Source organism: Loxodonta africana, chromosome X, assembly GCF_030014295.1.
Source record: "Loxodonta africana isolate mLoxAfr1 chromosome X, mLoxAfr1.hap2, whole genome shotgun sequence".
Lineage (NCBI taxonomy): Eukaryota > Metazoa > Chordata > Mammalia > Proboscidea > Elephantidae > Loxodonta > Loxodonta africana.
In genome coordinates, this window is record NC_087369.1 from 35,240,162 (window position 1) to 35,257,583 (window position 17,422).

General features: G+C 39.1%; 1 protein-coding gene across 1 annotated transcript in view; it reads right to left on the reverse strand.

Moving 5' to 3' along the window:
- Positions 1–17,422, reverse strand: part of DMD (dystrophin) — a 1,889,362-nt gene that overhangs the window by 215,626 nt on the left and 1,656,314 nt on the right. The window contains exon 57 of the mRNA XM_010599731.3: positions 7,933–7,993. Coding sequence (XP_010598033.2) covers positions 7,933–7,993 — 61 coding nt within the window. The remainder of the gene's footprint in view (positions 1–7,932; positions 7,994–17,422) is intronic.

Consider the following 17,422-nt stretch of genomic DNA (forward strand, 5'->3'; position numbering starts at 1 on the left):
AAAATCCAACACTGGGTATCTAACAGGGGTCAATTAGACTTCAAGTCAGTTTCAGAGAAGGGAAGGACAGCCAATTAATATTCACTGAGTAACATTCCTTATGAGCCATAAAGTAGAGTGGGTATGAAGTTAAGTAAATTGTTCAAACCATAGAGTCAGAATATGATAGAACTGGGTTTCAAACGCAGATGTATTTGATGCTACAGCCCATGTTTTTTCTACCATGTGATCATGTAAGAACATGCATGTTGAAGAAAATTAGAAAAAGAAAAGAAAGGAAGAATGGAAATCATTTACTCCTCTTCCTTTGTGGAAATAGATTTGAATATGTTCCATGTACACTCTTATATTCCCAGTATCATGAATGAAGCTGGGGGGACCTATATTATACCATGTATATTATAGTAGAGCTTTTGACCAATACACAATATTATATTTTAGCTACTCCACAGGTATAAGCATATATGCTACCACATGTGAACACTACATATAACATACAGAACGCTACAAAAATTCTCCATAAAATAAAAATGTATCATCAACGCTATTCTTTCAAGATTCAGTAGCTACTAGAACCCAGTCCCCAAAGTAGATACTATACACAATGCTTAGTGAAACACAGTGGTTGATCAGTTTAAAGCTCTCTTAACCACTAGAAAACCAGAAGAAGCCTCATGAGGGATATTTATGAAAAAACAAAAAGACCCCAGTTCCACTGAAACAAAATCAGGGCTCAGAGTGATCTCAGGCATTATCCAGTTCTACCTTCTCACTGTTTATGGGGAAACTTGGTCCCAGATGGGCTGAGTTTTACCCCAAAGAATATTGTTACCAAGGACAGAACAGAATCTATACCTCAGGTTTTGCTATGTACAATTCAGACATGGATGCTAAGGGTTATCATCTAGGCACCAAACTACGGGAGATATGCGAAACTCTATGAAAACCTCAGCACTTTTTCTAATATTACAGTTGATGTCTAGATGATATGAGAGACATATTTGGGTGGTAGATTTAAATTGACACAGAAGCAGTAGAAGATGTTTTGAAGATAAAAAGGAGTCAGGATTATAAAGCACCTGGAATTACTGGAATGCATACGTGCATTCATTCATGTAAACATCTTTTGAATAACCTGCCATTCTGTTAGGATTTCTATAAGACACCATACTAGGAAAAAAGGAGCCCTGATGGCACAGTGGTTAAGCACTCGGCTGCTAACCAAAAGGTTGGCAGTTTGAATCCACCAGCTGCTCTAAGGGAGAAAGATGCGGCAGTCTGCAGCTGTAATCTTTACAGCCTTGGAAACCCCATGAGGCGGTTCTACTCTGTCACTATGAGTCAGAATTCAACTTGATAGCAATAGGTTTGTTTTTTGGTATACTAGGAAAACAGATATAGCACCTCTCCTTATGAAACCTGTTATTTCAGTCAAGGTTATATCTACCAGTTTACAAAGAAAGTTGCAAGATGTTTTTATGACACTCTGAGACACAGAAGATACCAACATCTACATGGTCTACAAAAGCAAAGGTCAGAATCAGGACTCTGCAAAACACTGGTGTCTCATTCATTCTCTTTCAGTTAATATCTTAACCTGAGTTGTTTTCACAATCATATCATCAATTATGCATTACTGACTCTTCCTTCATTGTGGTTCCAGAGCTTAATGAGACTCAGCTAATGTAACCTTTGGAACTGTCACACTGTGGAGGAGAAAGCACAGCAGAGAAGAGTGACCTCTGGGTTATCTTTGTGTACTAAAGCCTTTTCAAAGTCAGAGCACCAGGCTTTTGGCAGCAATTTCACAAATTCAATTATCTAGAGATATTCACCAGCATCCTTAAAGACTGACAGCTCAAATTAGACCGCTGACTCTCAGTTGCATCCATTTCCTATTATCAATGGTGCTAAACAGTTTAATATTATTTGCCCTTTCTATCTTGGTAAGATTGATGGTACAATAAGAATCCTCAAAGGCTATATGAAGATTCATTTCCATCCCTCTAGAAAACTGTCAGAAACAATTTCTATTTCAAAATGGACATTCATAAAATCATAGAATGTATGGACTGGAAATGATCTGTGAGATCATGTTATTCAGGCCCCTTAGGTGACAGATGGAGAAACTGAGGCTCAAAGAAGCTAAGTGAGTGATTCACAGTTGATCAAGCAGTGAATTAATAGCAACTGTAGGACTAGATTTAAAATCTTCTGATGCTTGGTCTAACTAATATTGCCACGATTTCATATTGTCTTGTCAGCTGTTAGAAGGTTTATTTTAAAAGACAATATACATAAGAAGACTCTTACCAGAAGCAGCATAGAATTACATACTCTGTGCATATTTTAAGAAAAACTCTACCACCTTCAACCCATGTTCAAGCTGAATGTCAGAAGACTGACAGTGAGGCATCAGGAATGAGAAATAGGAGAACATTTTATAAGTTGATACCACAGTCCAGTGTTCTTTATAATAAAAAATGTATATACTACAAACCAGCCAATAGAGATAAATAGGGCATGTGGATAGCTGTTAAAGCTAAGACATAGATAACCACTGTTTCCCTTGGTATATAATTGCAGGTACTGGAATAGCAATCATTAACTCAAAGAACAAATAAACCAACCAAAAATTGAATTAGAGCAATGCCTGGCACAAATAAGAGGGAGCTGGATCAAGAATAGAGCACAATATGGTTTACACATGGGAAGGATTTGGAATCTGAAAAATTACCCAGAAGGCAGCAATAGAGCCAATACGATAGGAGAAGCGGAGTCAAAGCTCAGATGAAACTGGAGTTAGGGAGCACAGGTACTAAAAATCAGAGCAAGAGCAATGAGTTTAAACCAGAATGTAGACCAACAGGAAACAGGAAGACACAAATACCAAAAGGGAAGACTAGACAGATGGCCACAATTCCATGCAGAGAGTCAAACACTCCTACTAATAGAGCCATAGGAATGGTAGGCTATAAGAAGACATGAGAGTCAGAACTCAAACCAGCAATTTTGGCAGCAGATAAAGCATCAGTAATAAGAAATGTTGACTGAAGGGACGGTTGGCTTCAGCCAGGAAGGTTTTTAACTGCTTTCTGCTAAGCAGGAACCACCAGAATGTTGTAAACAATTCAGATACAATAGGTGGCTGTAGAAACATGCCTGGAATTGAGAGTGGAGAGAAGGATAGATCAAGGTTATTAGGTAACAGCTAGAGCAGTGTATACAACATCCAAAATAATCAGCAGGAAAAGATAAGACACTCCTTTTGGACATGAGTTGCTTCTTGAGCGCTGCATGTAAAAAAGCTGAACGGTTAGCAAGTTCCCCAGAACCCCATTTTCACCCTCTCTGAAGTGCTTCAGAGATATTTAGAAAGAGAACCTGATGAAATGCATTACTGCTGATTGAGTCAGCAGGTTTACTACTGAGTTTCATTAGTGAATGCCTCCTAATATCTAACAACCACAGCGTCTTTGAAGGAGGAAAGGACCAGCTTGTCAAAAAATCAAATCCTTCCTAAGGGACAGCTAGCAGAAATATAAGGTCAAACACTTCAGCTGGTATTATGGAAAAGTAGTAGAAAACCAACCTTCAGCTAAAACTAATATATGTAGAACAGGTTATGACTGTAATTGGTTTCTCCATTTCTGCACCAATGGGAGACAGTGAATAGCATTTACTTTCTTTAGGAGTGAGTGAAGACTAGAGACAATGCTAACAAATTTAATAACCAATATTTGAGCTATTTTAGTCACGATATTCCAAGGAAAGTGTAACAGGGCTGGAAAAAATCCAGGGAAAATTAACCAAGATGATCAAGGGGAAAGCTTATCTTTCATTTAAGGACAGACTAAAAGAACAAAAAGGATTAGACTTTCTCAAACTGGGAAGATGAAAATTAAAAGGGTTTTGGCAGGTGGTGGTGGGGTGTAAGTTGAATTCCAATGAATTTAAATGGGATCATTCCTTGATCTTAAAGGATATAGATTCAAGACAAATTGAAACATGCCTTTATTTACATAGAAGACAGTAATTTTATGGAACTTACTATTTCTAAGAAAAGGCCAAAGTGGGAAAAAAAAAAAGTTTAAGAAATCATTGAGTAAACTCAAGGCCAACGGGTCTACAATGCATTAATAAGAGATGGTCATGACACATTCTAATTTTTTAAATGGGAATTACTAGGTTCACTGATAAAACATCCATTGGTTCCTGCATCTGGGACAGAGTTCTGGGCTAGCTGCCCCGTTTGATCTGTAAAACATACAGTCGGTCTGGTATTTCTTATGCTCCTATTGTGGTATCTGTGCAGGAACATCCTGGATACAAGTTTGGGATTCCTAAATTCTTTTGACAGTCCAGAACACAGAAGAATAATTTTCTAACTCATTAAGAAAGCAAGAGAGTACCAGCTCTTGGCTCCGTTTGGTTTACCCATATGGGAGCATGCAACATAAAAAGGTGAAAGAAATCCTAACAGAATGCAGCAGCTGGTTAAGGGCTATTATATTGAAATTTTCATGAGTTTGACAGTGGGCCAAAAAACTACAAAATGGCAGAGAGTGGAAAAGGCAGTTGTAACAGGTTGAACATTGTTGGTGATTATTTTTTCAGTGGCAGTGAAAGCTGTAATCAAATAACCTGAAAGAGATGCTGGCAGGAATAAGAGAGTCTCAAGGGAGAGGGAATACGAAAACTGTAACAATGATATATGCTATGGACTAATAAACTAGACAAACATGAAGTCTGAAGTGTCAAAATCAAGGTTCTTAGCATTATATGAAAAGCTGGTGTCGGGATGCAGGTATAAACACTGCCTGATTTGCAATCTAGAGCAAAAGATGTTGCTAATGATTTAAAACCTCAAGGATGAGTGTACAACTCAACAACCAACTAGAAACTGTGCTATTGGTGTAGCAGCCTCTTGTTATTTGGATCATCAGTTTATCCCAGCATCAGAAAGGAGAATTTATAAAGAATTAAAAAAAAAAAGGGCAGAGAAGACTCTTGGTTTTGTAGCTGGGCATATATAGTAAAAACTCTTGAATGGAAGTCAAGACCAATAAGATAAGAAAGAGGAAAAATTGGGGCTGGTTGGAGCAATAGCATTGTAAATTTATTATTAATGTAGTTTTCGACTAATAAGGCATTTGAGATCTTGAATGGCTTTTGCCAGTGCATGAAATTCCATGAACCTTGTACAACAAAGTAATTGCTTTAAATAAAGTGTTTTGGACAATGGTAATGGGTAATAAGTAAAAAATGGCATTAAAAATGCATTATAACGTTTATTGACAATGTACACTATGTGAACATGGGTTTTCTCTATATTACAATTTACCATTTTAGAGGTATATTTGAGAAATTACATAATCCCTAATTTCAAACAGATTATAATAGTAGAAAGAATTGTTCTTCTTCATAAAATTTTGGAGAGACCTTTGAAAAATTATGTAATTCCTCATTCCAAAGGAACTGATCATTTCAGAGGTTTTGAAGGTCTCCATACTCACCTGTCCATTAATTTTTCCTACCTCTTGTTCTATGTCTTTTACCATTGGGCCAGGAAAAATAATAGTCCTAAATTATACACTAAGACTTAAGCTGTTTAAAGAGGTGCTTGGAGAAAATGGAGTGGGTTGAGAGGGCATATCCAAACCTAATTAAACAGTGGAAAAATAAAATCCCCATAGGTTTTTAACAAATAATTTATATTACATTAATAATTAAAATAACTAGTTTTTAAAATAAAGATAAAATTCTTGGAAAAAAAGCTGAGATCTTACATTTTTTTAATTTGGAGAAGACCACAGAATGAGTCATATCCATTGATTCTTGGAGCTAGAAAGGCCGTTAGATATCATTTAGTTCAACTCTATTTATAAATGAGAAACCAAGTTTTGTATAGGTTAAGTGACTTGTCCAAGGTCACATAGTCAAGTAATGACAGTATCAGGACTAGAACTCAAGTTTTCTTATTCCCAGACCTGTGGCCTTACCAATACTACCATCATGATCTTCAAATATCTGAAGGAACGCTGGACAAATAGGATACTTAGCTCCCCTGTAATTCCACTGAGGAGCAGCAAGAGACTAATTTACTGGGGGGTGAGAGGGGATTCTTGCTTTTCTGGAACTTCTTTTTATGTTTTGGACTGAATTAATTTTCACTTCCCCACAATAATGGACTGTAATCTCCTTTAGTAGATGTAACATCAGGGAGGAGAAGACAAAGGTTTAAGGAAAAGGCACTGGGGCCCACGGATTCTAGGAATCACTGGGAGAACCTTAATAAGTGCTAAATAGATAATAATTAAGAGAATAATGGCTTAAAGATGTCTTGGATCCTATTAGATACATTATTCTTATTATTTTCAAGTGGTCTTAAATCTCATCTATAAAAGGAGAAAAATAACCTTTATTTCAGTACATAAAAGGATTGGATAAAGTGAGCATTTTATAAATGGGTCAAAAAAAGCAGCAGGTCTCAAACATCTTAATCAGAAATGAAAATGATGGGCTCTAATGATTACAAAGACACTGATACAGATAGATTAATGCACAGACTTTGAATAAAATTGTTCCATAAAATACACAGTGGAAGTAAAGCAATACAGTGCATGTCTAAAGCCATATATTATTTGATAAAGCATGACTTTAAATAGGCATTTAAAATATGTAATTTAGTGTCACTAAGTTAATGAATTAAATAGCACAAAAACAATAAAATATTTAAAAAATAAGAACATTAAAAAGCAAAATGAAAGTATGCGAAAGAAAATTTTCTAAACTTAAGAGATACCTTGTCTGGAAAAATTTAAGATAAAGGGAAAGCCATTTTCTAAAGGATCTTTCCTCATAAGCCAAAGAGTCCTCTCACCCCCATTCTTCTGAGTTAACAAAATCGTGGCATGAAATCATATTTATTGAGAACTGTAGTAATGAAGATCTAGGGCCATTGTTATTGCTTTGGAACTGAATTATGAAGAATTGATGGGCAGTGGAAGAATAAAAACAGACTAGATAAAAGATGGCAGGCAGGAAAAAAAAAAGCCTAGGAAAACACTTAATATTTGTAGTCAGACTCATGGCAGAAGCAAGTTAAAATATTTCAGTTAGTATTGAAGACTATTCCATGAACTCAATTAATTGTAATGGTTCTTGGGGAGAGTTGCAATTCAAAGTTAAATTTCAGTTAGACTCTGTTGCCCAATTGACAATAGATTGTTAAGGTAGCAGAATAACTCAATAGTCTCTCTTCTACATTGACCCAATGTATCGTAATTTATATTTCATGCACCATCCTTCAGAAGGTGCTTTTGCACTGATAACTAAAATTCCTAGTTAGTTAGAGAAATAACTAGCATTCCTCTGACTGGCACAAATGGCCCCAGAAAACAGGAGCATTCTGTTGCTGTTGGGTGACAAATGCTGAGTGCTAGGCATCCAGAATGAGCTCCACAAATCCGGGACTGCTGCTGGGTTGCCTTTTGGGTACATGAAGTAATCAGTCACCTCAAACTGTGTGTGCACATGTAGCTCTAGAAATCTTCCATCTTTGTCTGAAGAAGCAACGTGGTTGGAAAACCTCTAAAGAAATTAAATTGTTCTTGCAAATATTTACTCCCACTGTTAACAGTATTATTTGGAGCTTTCTGTGCCATTGTGAAAAACCTGACCCTCCTCCCTCATCACAAAACACACCACCAATGCTGCTTTAAATGGATTTTTCTTAAAGGCTATTCTCTATTGCATCAGCAAATTTACAGTGCTAATTTTAGCATGAGTTTACATCCAAGCTTCTGCGGAGAAGAAAGAAATAGGTATTGTAGGCCAGGCTAACATCGGGTTTTAAAAATACATTCATTTGTGCATATACAGATTAGCCACAATAAATGTTTCTTTAAGAATGCGTTTCCTCCAACTTACTTGATATAGTAGGGCACTTTGTTTGGTGAGATGGCTCTCTCCCAGGGACCCTGGACAGAAGCTGAAAAAAGAAAAAAAACGCAAGGAGGTCAAGTTCACCGCAAACAGGAAAGACAACATTAATCTCCAGAATTACAATTTTACACTGATATTGGTCTCTTTGCTCAGTTGCCCATGAAGACAGGACAGATTAACCTGCTGTTCTGAAATTTCTGTCCTAATCTAAGTGAAATTGAACTCATTCAGGCACAGAGATAAACGCAAAGGAAAAAAAAAAAACCTGCTAAACCTATAGAACAGATAAGACACTGAAAGAACAGACTGACTGGTTTTCTCTTATGTGTCTCCACTGGGCGCTTTTCTTATAACACTTCCTGTTGTTGCTTCGCAATATCTTTTACCATTTGATTGACTGGGTTTTATTAGCTTAGCAGCTGAAATACCCCTCTGTGATATATTTACATTCTAAGCTATTGAAGCTAAAGTACTACACTTATCACTCTGGTATGCTTGTGTTTCTCTTTATTTGGTGGAAACAGAATCCAATTTCATTTACCAATTATGTTTAATTGGTGCCTCAAAATGTCAGCTGACCAGCATGATCTTATTAGAAAAGATAACCAAACAGTGAGAGAAAGGTACCCAATACTAGAGTGTAATAAAACTTTTGTGATGAGTGATGAAACCCATAGGTGAAATTAAATTTAACATACTGGGAATTTGTTTTATAATGACTTTCTTGTGTATTAGTCCAATCAATCATCTTTAAACTGCTTTTTAATACATAAGTTGTAGGTTTTTTCTGTCCTAAAGCCAAACCTCTAAAAATACCCTTTAAAAAAAAATACCTTTTCCATACTGTTTAATGTGATATATATATTTTTCTTTCTTCAAGAAAAAATAATCATGTTTAAAAGACACTATAACATTTTCCCAACCATAAAATCTTGCTCCCAAATATAGTTTTAAGAGACTGGAGTTTTCAAAAAACACCGAATGTTATCAGGAATAGAAATATAAGAAGAATTCCGATTAACATCTAGCAATTTTATATGTATACACATTTTTTCCTTGAATTGTCATCCTGCTAATAATTTGCAGTACAGCTGATGCTGACCATTAGTTCCTCCTATGAAAAGCTCCCTTCTATATTAGTCTCACAGTAAATTCACTCCGCAGTATATTGAGATGTAAGAAAATGTCAAAGCTAATATATCCTTGACTACGCTGTATAATATGAAAGAACAGCTTCTAATAAAAGTTAACTTCACCTACTGCCAGACAATTTAAGGGTAATGAAACTAGAGATTCTTTGTTTCACATAGAAGTACTAGAGGGATCGAATCACCCAACCTTTAACAAGACGTGCTACTTTAGTACCTTGGCGATACGTCCTTCAGAAGATACAAAACATGGATTTGTATGTAGCCACTAATTATGCTTTTTCATTTTTTTAATATGTTGGAAAAGACATTCATCTGCTATTTTGAAGGAGTTCCCCCACCCCTTACAATATCTCCCTGCTCCTTTTCTCTCTGTTTCTTCTTCTTCCTTCCCCCTGCCCTCTCATCTTCCTTCTCCTTCCCTCTTTCCCTTTCTCAGTCCCTGCTTGACACTCCTCCTTTTCAATTTGCTCCCCTAGGATAAAGCTTTCCTGCCCAGATTAGTTCATAGAGTAAATAAGGCCTGATTTAAGGACTTGGGCTGGCTCCCCTGACCTGCCTGGCCGGAGTCTGATGTTATGGAAACCTAAACCCCCAAGCCTTGTCTAGCGTGAGACAAGGTGGAGAGCCAGAAATCACACCTCCTGGCTGCTCAGTGCACCCTCCTCTTAAAATCCCAGCATCATAAAAGGAAGATGAGAACTCCAGAGAACGTTTGGTCCAGCCCTCACTGGCTCTGAACACCGAGCCTGTGAGTGCTTAAACCGTGAAAAAAATGGCTATTCTTTTCTTAAAGGTCTCCATGGGCTGAGGCACTGCGATTTCTCTCGTTATCCCTCTCCAGTTCTTTATCATTCTAATGGTCCAGAAATTCTTTCTGTTTTGGAGGATGCTGGAAATGTCCTCCCGTAGCAGAAAAGTCGATTTGGATTTCCAACGAGAAGGAAGTTTGCTGGAGAGGTCTGCCAGCTGCCTGGCCTAGCTCAAGGGCTCTCGGCCTGGAAGCAACAAGCTTCAGGCAAATAATCCGAGCAAGGGATGGGGTGCCCAGGGGCTGGCTTAATGCAAGATGTACATAGAGTATCTACAGTTGACTTTGTATTTTTAAAAATTAAAAGAGGAGAAAAAAAGAAAAACAATTAAATGCCAAAGGAGTAATCAGAATATGCTTGCTTTTACAACTGGAGTTCTTAATTATTAACTCTGGGCTTTCCTAAAATCCAAAACAATGCCCTTTGTCTTAGCGTGTAGCTATCAAATAGGTCAAAAGGTGAGATGCAGTGCTTTTTTTCCCCCTGAAAGATGTTTCTTGTTCTTTGACTCGCAGTTTATAAATTCACCTAAGCAACTGGTTTGCAGTCATCATTTGAAACCCTGAGATTTAATACTCCAAAATGTCCTCGATGCAATAAAAAGGGGAAAATAACAACAGCCTCCATATTCCTCTCCCCCCCCATCACCACCACATACATATGTACTGGAAACAACGTATGTTAGAAATAACACACATTGGATGATGGTTCTGTGTGATTGAATTCAGTGTTCCTTCTCAAGAGATTGTTAAAGGGTGGTTGGTGATTCCGTTCGGGCTGCCAGATGGTTCTGGCCTTGCATATATTCACAAGTTGATGAAATACATGGTACCTGTCATAAGTATGCCCCCAAATTATCAATTCATTTCTTGCAGTCAGGCTGATGCCAGCAACAGCTGTTTCTTATCTCAGTGTACCAGTGGAAGCTTGTCATCCTTCACAAAGCTAGTCTACGTAATAGACACACACATCTTTTATGCCCAATGTGTCCATTTTTCGTAGCCCATCAGAAGCACATTTATTGGCAAATAGTTTTTATGACACCATGCTGTCCTTTCGTATTTTTTTTATACAGATTTTTCTACAACCACTACGTGTAATTCCAAGGCAGCTTTGTGATTCAGATTCTCGAGTGTAAAAATCATCCATTATCATACCGTACCAGCACTGTGGGGTATGTCTACTGAATTTAAACAGCAAACTACACATGAGTTTATTTATTCCAAAACCAACCTCTAAATTTCCCCTTGTGTTACAAATGCAGTATGTTATTAAGAGCAAGAAAGGGTAGCAGTTCTACCTTCAAATGCTTTTCCTCCCTCAAGGTGACAGGATTCAATATTGTGCCCAAGGTGATTTTTAAACTCACAAACACAGGCCACACTACTTAGGGGAAGTTCCTATTTCAACCATTTCTTTAATGCATGGTGAACAGAATGTGCCAAGCGATGCACCCCGGTGTTAAAGTATATTTTAAATGACACAGGGGCCTCACCAGAAAATTAAGAAGAATGCTAATTGTTATTTAAACCATGCCAAAAGAGCACTCTCAGGAATTCAGACCCAAATACATTCATTAATCTTTCTACTTTTCTCATATTTAGTGGAGTTGGAGTTTGATAATATAAGCCCCTTGCTGTCAAGTCAGTTCCAACTCATAGTGACTCTTTTGGACAGAGTAGAACTGCCCCACAGGGTTTCCAAGGAGCGGCTGTTGGATTCAAACTGTCAACCTTTTGATTAGCAGCCGTAGCTCTTAACCACTGTACCATATTTGGGTCAAAAAAAGCGAGGCCAGTTAGAAAAAACAAATAACATAGCGCTCACTAGAGAGAAAAGAGAAAACTGACCTCTGGGTTAAGAAAAAGGCATTAGGGAGCATCTCCTCACCACCTGCACTTGGCTCCTCAGAAGTATGCAAAATCTTTAATGGCTTTATGGACACATTCTATACTGCAGTTCTACTCTGGAACGGTGTATTCCCAGCCTTTTGTCTACTCTTGCCCCCCAAAGAGTCTTTAGAGATTTTTTTTCCTAATTGCTCCACTCCCATGGAATTTTAATACCACAGGCATAATCTATATCTGTTTATGTACTGTATGTATATCTGTGCTTTATACATAAAAATAAGTAAGATTTTTTTCATCCACGGAGAAACAATTTTCACCCCTTGGAGGCAATATCACTCCCCACTGAGAATGCTTGATTTAGAGAAGAGGGGAGGGAAGGAACAAAAAAAAAAAAAAAAAGGAGTTATTAAAAACCTTATGTTGCCTGAAACATGACCTAAACTAGCTTCACTGATACTCACAAGGACCTGTGAGGTAGGTATCATCATTTTCATTTTGCAGATGATAAAACCGTTAAGATCAAATGAAATAATCGGCATGTCTAAGGTCTGAGGGGCCCTGGTGGCGCAGTGGTTAAGAGCTACGGGTGCTAACCGAAAGGTCGGCAGTTCTAATTCTCCAGCTGCTCACTGGAAGCTCTAAGGGGCAGTTCTGCTCTGTCCTATAGGGTCCCTGTGAGTCAGAGTCAACTTGACAGCATCTGGTTTGGTTTTGGGTTTTAAGGTCCAAAGTCAGTAATAGATTGTAGCTGTGGTCTATTACTCAAAATGAAATCAGATGATTCAGGAAATGCAGAAGAGGAAAAAACAAACATGTTGCATGTGTACAATTTACCAGCCAGTTACTTGGAAACCCTGGTGGCCTAATGGTTAAGTGCTATGGCTGCTAACCAAAGGGTCAGCAATTCGAATCCGCCAGGTGCTCCTTGGAAACTCTATAGGGCAGTTCTACTCTGTCCTATAGGGTCGCTATGAGTCGGAATCGACTCAACGGCACTGGGTTTGGTTTTTTTTTTGATATGTTACTTGAATCCACTCCATGGCAGTGGGTTTTTTGGTATGTTACTTAATGTAATCTTCCCAAACACTGTGAGGTCATGTTGTTTCTATCCCCAACTTGTGTTGGCCCCATGCAAAATGGAACGGGAATGAAACATTGCCTGCTCTGGCATCATCCTCATGATTGGTTGCAGATCGGACCATTGTGATTCATAGGGTTTTCATTGCCTGATTTTTGGGAATAGATTGCCAGGCCTTTCTTCTGGGGCTGTCTTAGTTTGGAAGCTCTGCTGAAATCTGTATAGCATTATAGCAACATGACAGCCTCCACTGATAAATGGGTGGTGGCTGTGCACCAGGCGTCTTGGATGAGAACAAACCCGGGTTTCCTTCATAGAAGGTGACAATTCTACCACTGAACCACACTGCTCCCTTATGAGGTCATGCTATTCCATTATTGTTGTTGTGTTATTGGGTGCTGTCAAGTCAATTCTGACTCATAGCGACCCCACGTAACAGGGTAGAACTGCTCCATTGTGTTTCCTAGAGTGTAATCTTTTTAATAATTTTTATTGAGCTTTAAGTGAACGTTTACAAATCAAGTCAGTCTGTCACATATAAGCTTATATACACCTTACTCTATACTCCCATTTACTCTCCCCCTAATGAGTCAGCCTGCTCCCTCCTTCCAGTCTCTCCTTTCGTGACAATTTTGCCAGTTTCTAACCCTCTCTATCCTCCTATCTCCCCTCCAGACAGGAGATGCCAACACAGTCTCAAGTGTCCACCTGATACAAGTAGCTCACTCTTCGTCAGCATCTCTCTCCAACCCATTGTCCAGTCCCTTCCATGTCTGATGAGTTGTCTTCGGGAATGGTTCCTGTCCTGTGCCAACAGAAGTTTTGGGGACCATGACCACCGGGATTCCTCTAGTCTCAGTCAGACCATTAAGTCTGGTCTTTTTATGAGAATTTGGGGTCTGTATCCCACTGATCTCCTGCTCCCTCAGGGGTCCTCTGCTGTGCTCCCTGTCAGGGCAGTCATCGATTGTGGCCGGGCACCAACTAGTTCTTCTGGTCTCAGGATGATGTAGATCTCTGGTTCATGTGGCCCTTTCTGTCTCTTGGGCTCATAGTTATCGTGTGACCTTGGTGTTCTTCATTCTCCTTTGATCCAGGTGGGTTGAGACCAATTGATGCATCTTAGATGGCCGCTTGTTAGCATTTAAGACGCCAGACGCCACATTTCAAAGTGGGATGCAGAATGTTTTCATAATAGAATTATTTTGCCAATTGACTTAGAAGTCCCCTTAAGCCATAGTCCCCAAACCCCCGCCCTTGCTCCGCTGACCTTTGAAGCGTTCAGTTTATCCCGGAAACTTCTTTGCTTTTGGTCCAGTCCAGTTGAGCTGACCTTCCATAGAGTATAATCTTTAGGGAAACAGATCCAGATCACCAGGTCTTTCTCCTGCAGTGTCGCTGGGTGGGTTTGAACCACCAACCTCTTGGTTAGCAGCTGAGACCTTAACCATTGCGCCACCAGGGCTCCATATTCCATTTTTACATATGAAGAAAGCGAGGCTCCGAAATGTTCAGTAAAGCAACCCAGACTCCATCCAGGATTACAAGCAGGGTCTGTTTAGTCTCTCCATTTTATTCTGTTTTATCATGCGTGGTACATAACAGGCACTCTATAAATATTTGCCAAACTGAGTAGATAAATAAATCTTGAAAGGGATTGTAAAGTCATCTAACCCACATTCTCTCCATTATATCTGATATCTAAATTCACTCTCTACGTCATTTCCACCAAATGATTTTCCAGAATCTGCTTGAAAAATTTCCTTGTCAGAGAATTCACTGCCTCCTGGAGGAGCTCTTTTGATTTCCCCTAGCTTTAGTGATAATTATAAACAGCTTCCTTTTTATTCCGGTCAAAATCTGCCTCCCTATGATTTGTAATCTCCACCATCGGTCCTGTTCTAAATGCCTAAAATAAATCATCTGATCAGTTCAGAGAATCTAATTTCAAAAGAGCTCAGAGAAGACCTATTTTCACCTGATAAAGGGAGCCCCGATCTCTAAAGAGACAAAGCAATACTTAACATCACTTCACTCATCGTGTAACAATTTTTTACAGAGCACCTACTATGAGCTAGACGTTGTGTCAAGTGCTGATGCTACAGCAGTAAATACAATAAACAACAGCTATTGCCACTTTGCCCTTAATGTTAGTCTCTGAGGACTTTTTCCAATGAGCACATCCAATATTCTAGCATTAAACTCACTCAACTGGTATTTACTGGACACATAATATGTGCTCAGTCCCACGCTAGGTATTTGTGGGTGGGAGTGGAGTAGCAAAGGGAAAGAGGTCTTAACATGCCCCATGGCCTAAGGACCTTATTGTTGAATAAACAGGATCTGTTTTTAGAAAACTTGTATCTTACAAGAAGATTGAATCAGTCAGGGTCCTGGCAGAAAACAGTACATTCAAATCAGGTAATTTGAGGAGTGCTTAGTAAAGAGATTGTTTACAAAGGTGTGTGCAGGGTGTAGGGAAACCACAAGAGATATTATTAATAACAACAGGGACCCATTACCACCTCTAGGTCTGAGGGCATGAAGAGAACCATTACTGGAAAAGAGAGAGAGAGGAGAACAAGAATGTGCACCATTACTGGAAAGCAGAGAAAGAGCGAGCCAGAACAAGCACGTGCACTGGGTGAAGAGGATCACCGGAAAGGACCTGTGGTCCTGGTAAGCGGACAGGAAGATAGGAGCCGAGGGAATAAAAACTCCAACCTCACTCTCCATCTTCCCACCCATCTCCTTCCGTGGCTGTCCATTGACAAAGGCCAACCTAAAGCTAGGAGGCTATGGGGCTCATTCATGGAACCCACACGGGTCAAACTCCCAAGGCAAAGAGCATAGTGGGGACTTGTGGACAGTGGATGTGGAGAGGCATGGCACAAACACTTCCTCATAACTTCCCTGAGATTCTCCCCAGCTCCTCAGTGAATCCAGCACAGCACTAAGAAATTCATTTCTCCAAAGTACTATTCGGAACACATTAATCTCCTTTGCTCAAAAACCTTCTGTACTTCCTGTCTATACACAAATTTCAAAATTCTCTCCCCTGGTATTCAAGGCCATCCACATCCTGACTTCACTTCCGCCTGTTCTCCCACTCCTTCCTCACATGACCTCAGTGCTTCTCCTTGTCTGGGCTCAGTGACACGGACAGTTGCCTGCATTATGCTCAGTTTCCTATTCTTTAGTGACAGAATTTCTAACTATTGGGTTCAGTGAAGCCTGGAACTTCAGTGTAGAAAACACTTCAGAGTTATCCCACCTGAGGGAACCAAACCAAAAGACTAAACCCATTGCCATCGAGTGGATTCTGACTCATAATGACCCTATAGGAAAGGGTACAATTGCCCATAGGGTTTCTAAGGTTCTAATCTTTTTTTTTTTTTTAATCTTTAGGGAAGCCAAGCAGACTGCCACCTCTTTCTTCTACCGCCTGACGGTAGCGAGGTATTTATCTATCATCGCTTGAGGGCCACTCCTGGAGTGGGGGGTGGGGTGGGTATTAACTTCCTGGCACTTCTGGTCTGCCCCTTATGCTGTTGAGAAGGCCTTAAGGCAGAGTCTCAGGTGTTTGTAGTTGTCTCTTGTCTGGGCACAGTGAGTGCCAGAGGAGATACGGGCAAGGTCCTGACAACTTATGCTACAGAAGCCATACGCTAGGAATGGCTGAGAAGAGGGATAAGAGAAGCTTGGGTCTCTGAAGAATACCTACCTATTACCAGTTGCCATCAAGTCAGTTCTAACTCATGGTGACCTCATGTGTGTCAGAATAAAACTGTGCTCCGTAAGGTATTCAATGGCTGATTTTTTGGAAGTAGATACCCAGGCCTTTCTTCCAAGATGCCTCCTGGTGGAATTGAACTGCCAACCTTTCGGTTAGCAGCTGAGTGTGTTAATTTTTTGTGCCACCCAGGGACTCCCTCTGAAGAATATGTAGGTGCCATTTTAGCTTATCTCTGGATTTCTATATGAGAAATGTATAAACCGCTACCTTGTGTAAGCCATTGTTATTTGAGTTTTCTGTTACATGCTCCTAATTGAACTGTCCTCACCCTATCCCACCTCTATCCATCTACGGCTGCAAACTCATTCCTGACTCAGCTTAGATACCACCTCTTACACCATGCCTTTCTTCTTTTTTCTTCAATTTTTCAATAATGCTTCAGTTTTTCTTTTTGACTATAAAACACACTAGCATTACTGTAGAAAAACACAGAGAAGAAAATGTAAAATCACCAGTATTCTCACCACCCAGTTATAACTTGTTACCATTTTTATATAAATCATTTCACATACACACGTATTTATTTTATGGAATCGAGGTAATATTTTTTACACTGTCTTTTTCACTTAAAATATATTGTAGGAAGAAATATGATGTGAATCTTTTCCTACATTCTTATGCATTCTTCTACAACTGATTTTTGTTATTTTTTAAATTTACATACATTTGTACACAAATTCATTTTTTTGGTATACAGTTCTATGAGTTTTAAAACATGTGTAGATCACATAACAACAATCATAATCAGGATACAGAACAGTTCCATCAGCCCTCAAATTTTCCTCATCCTA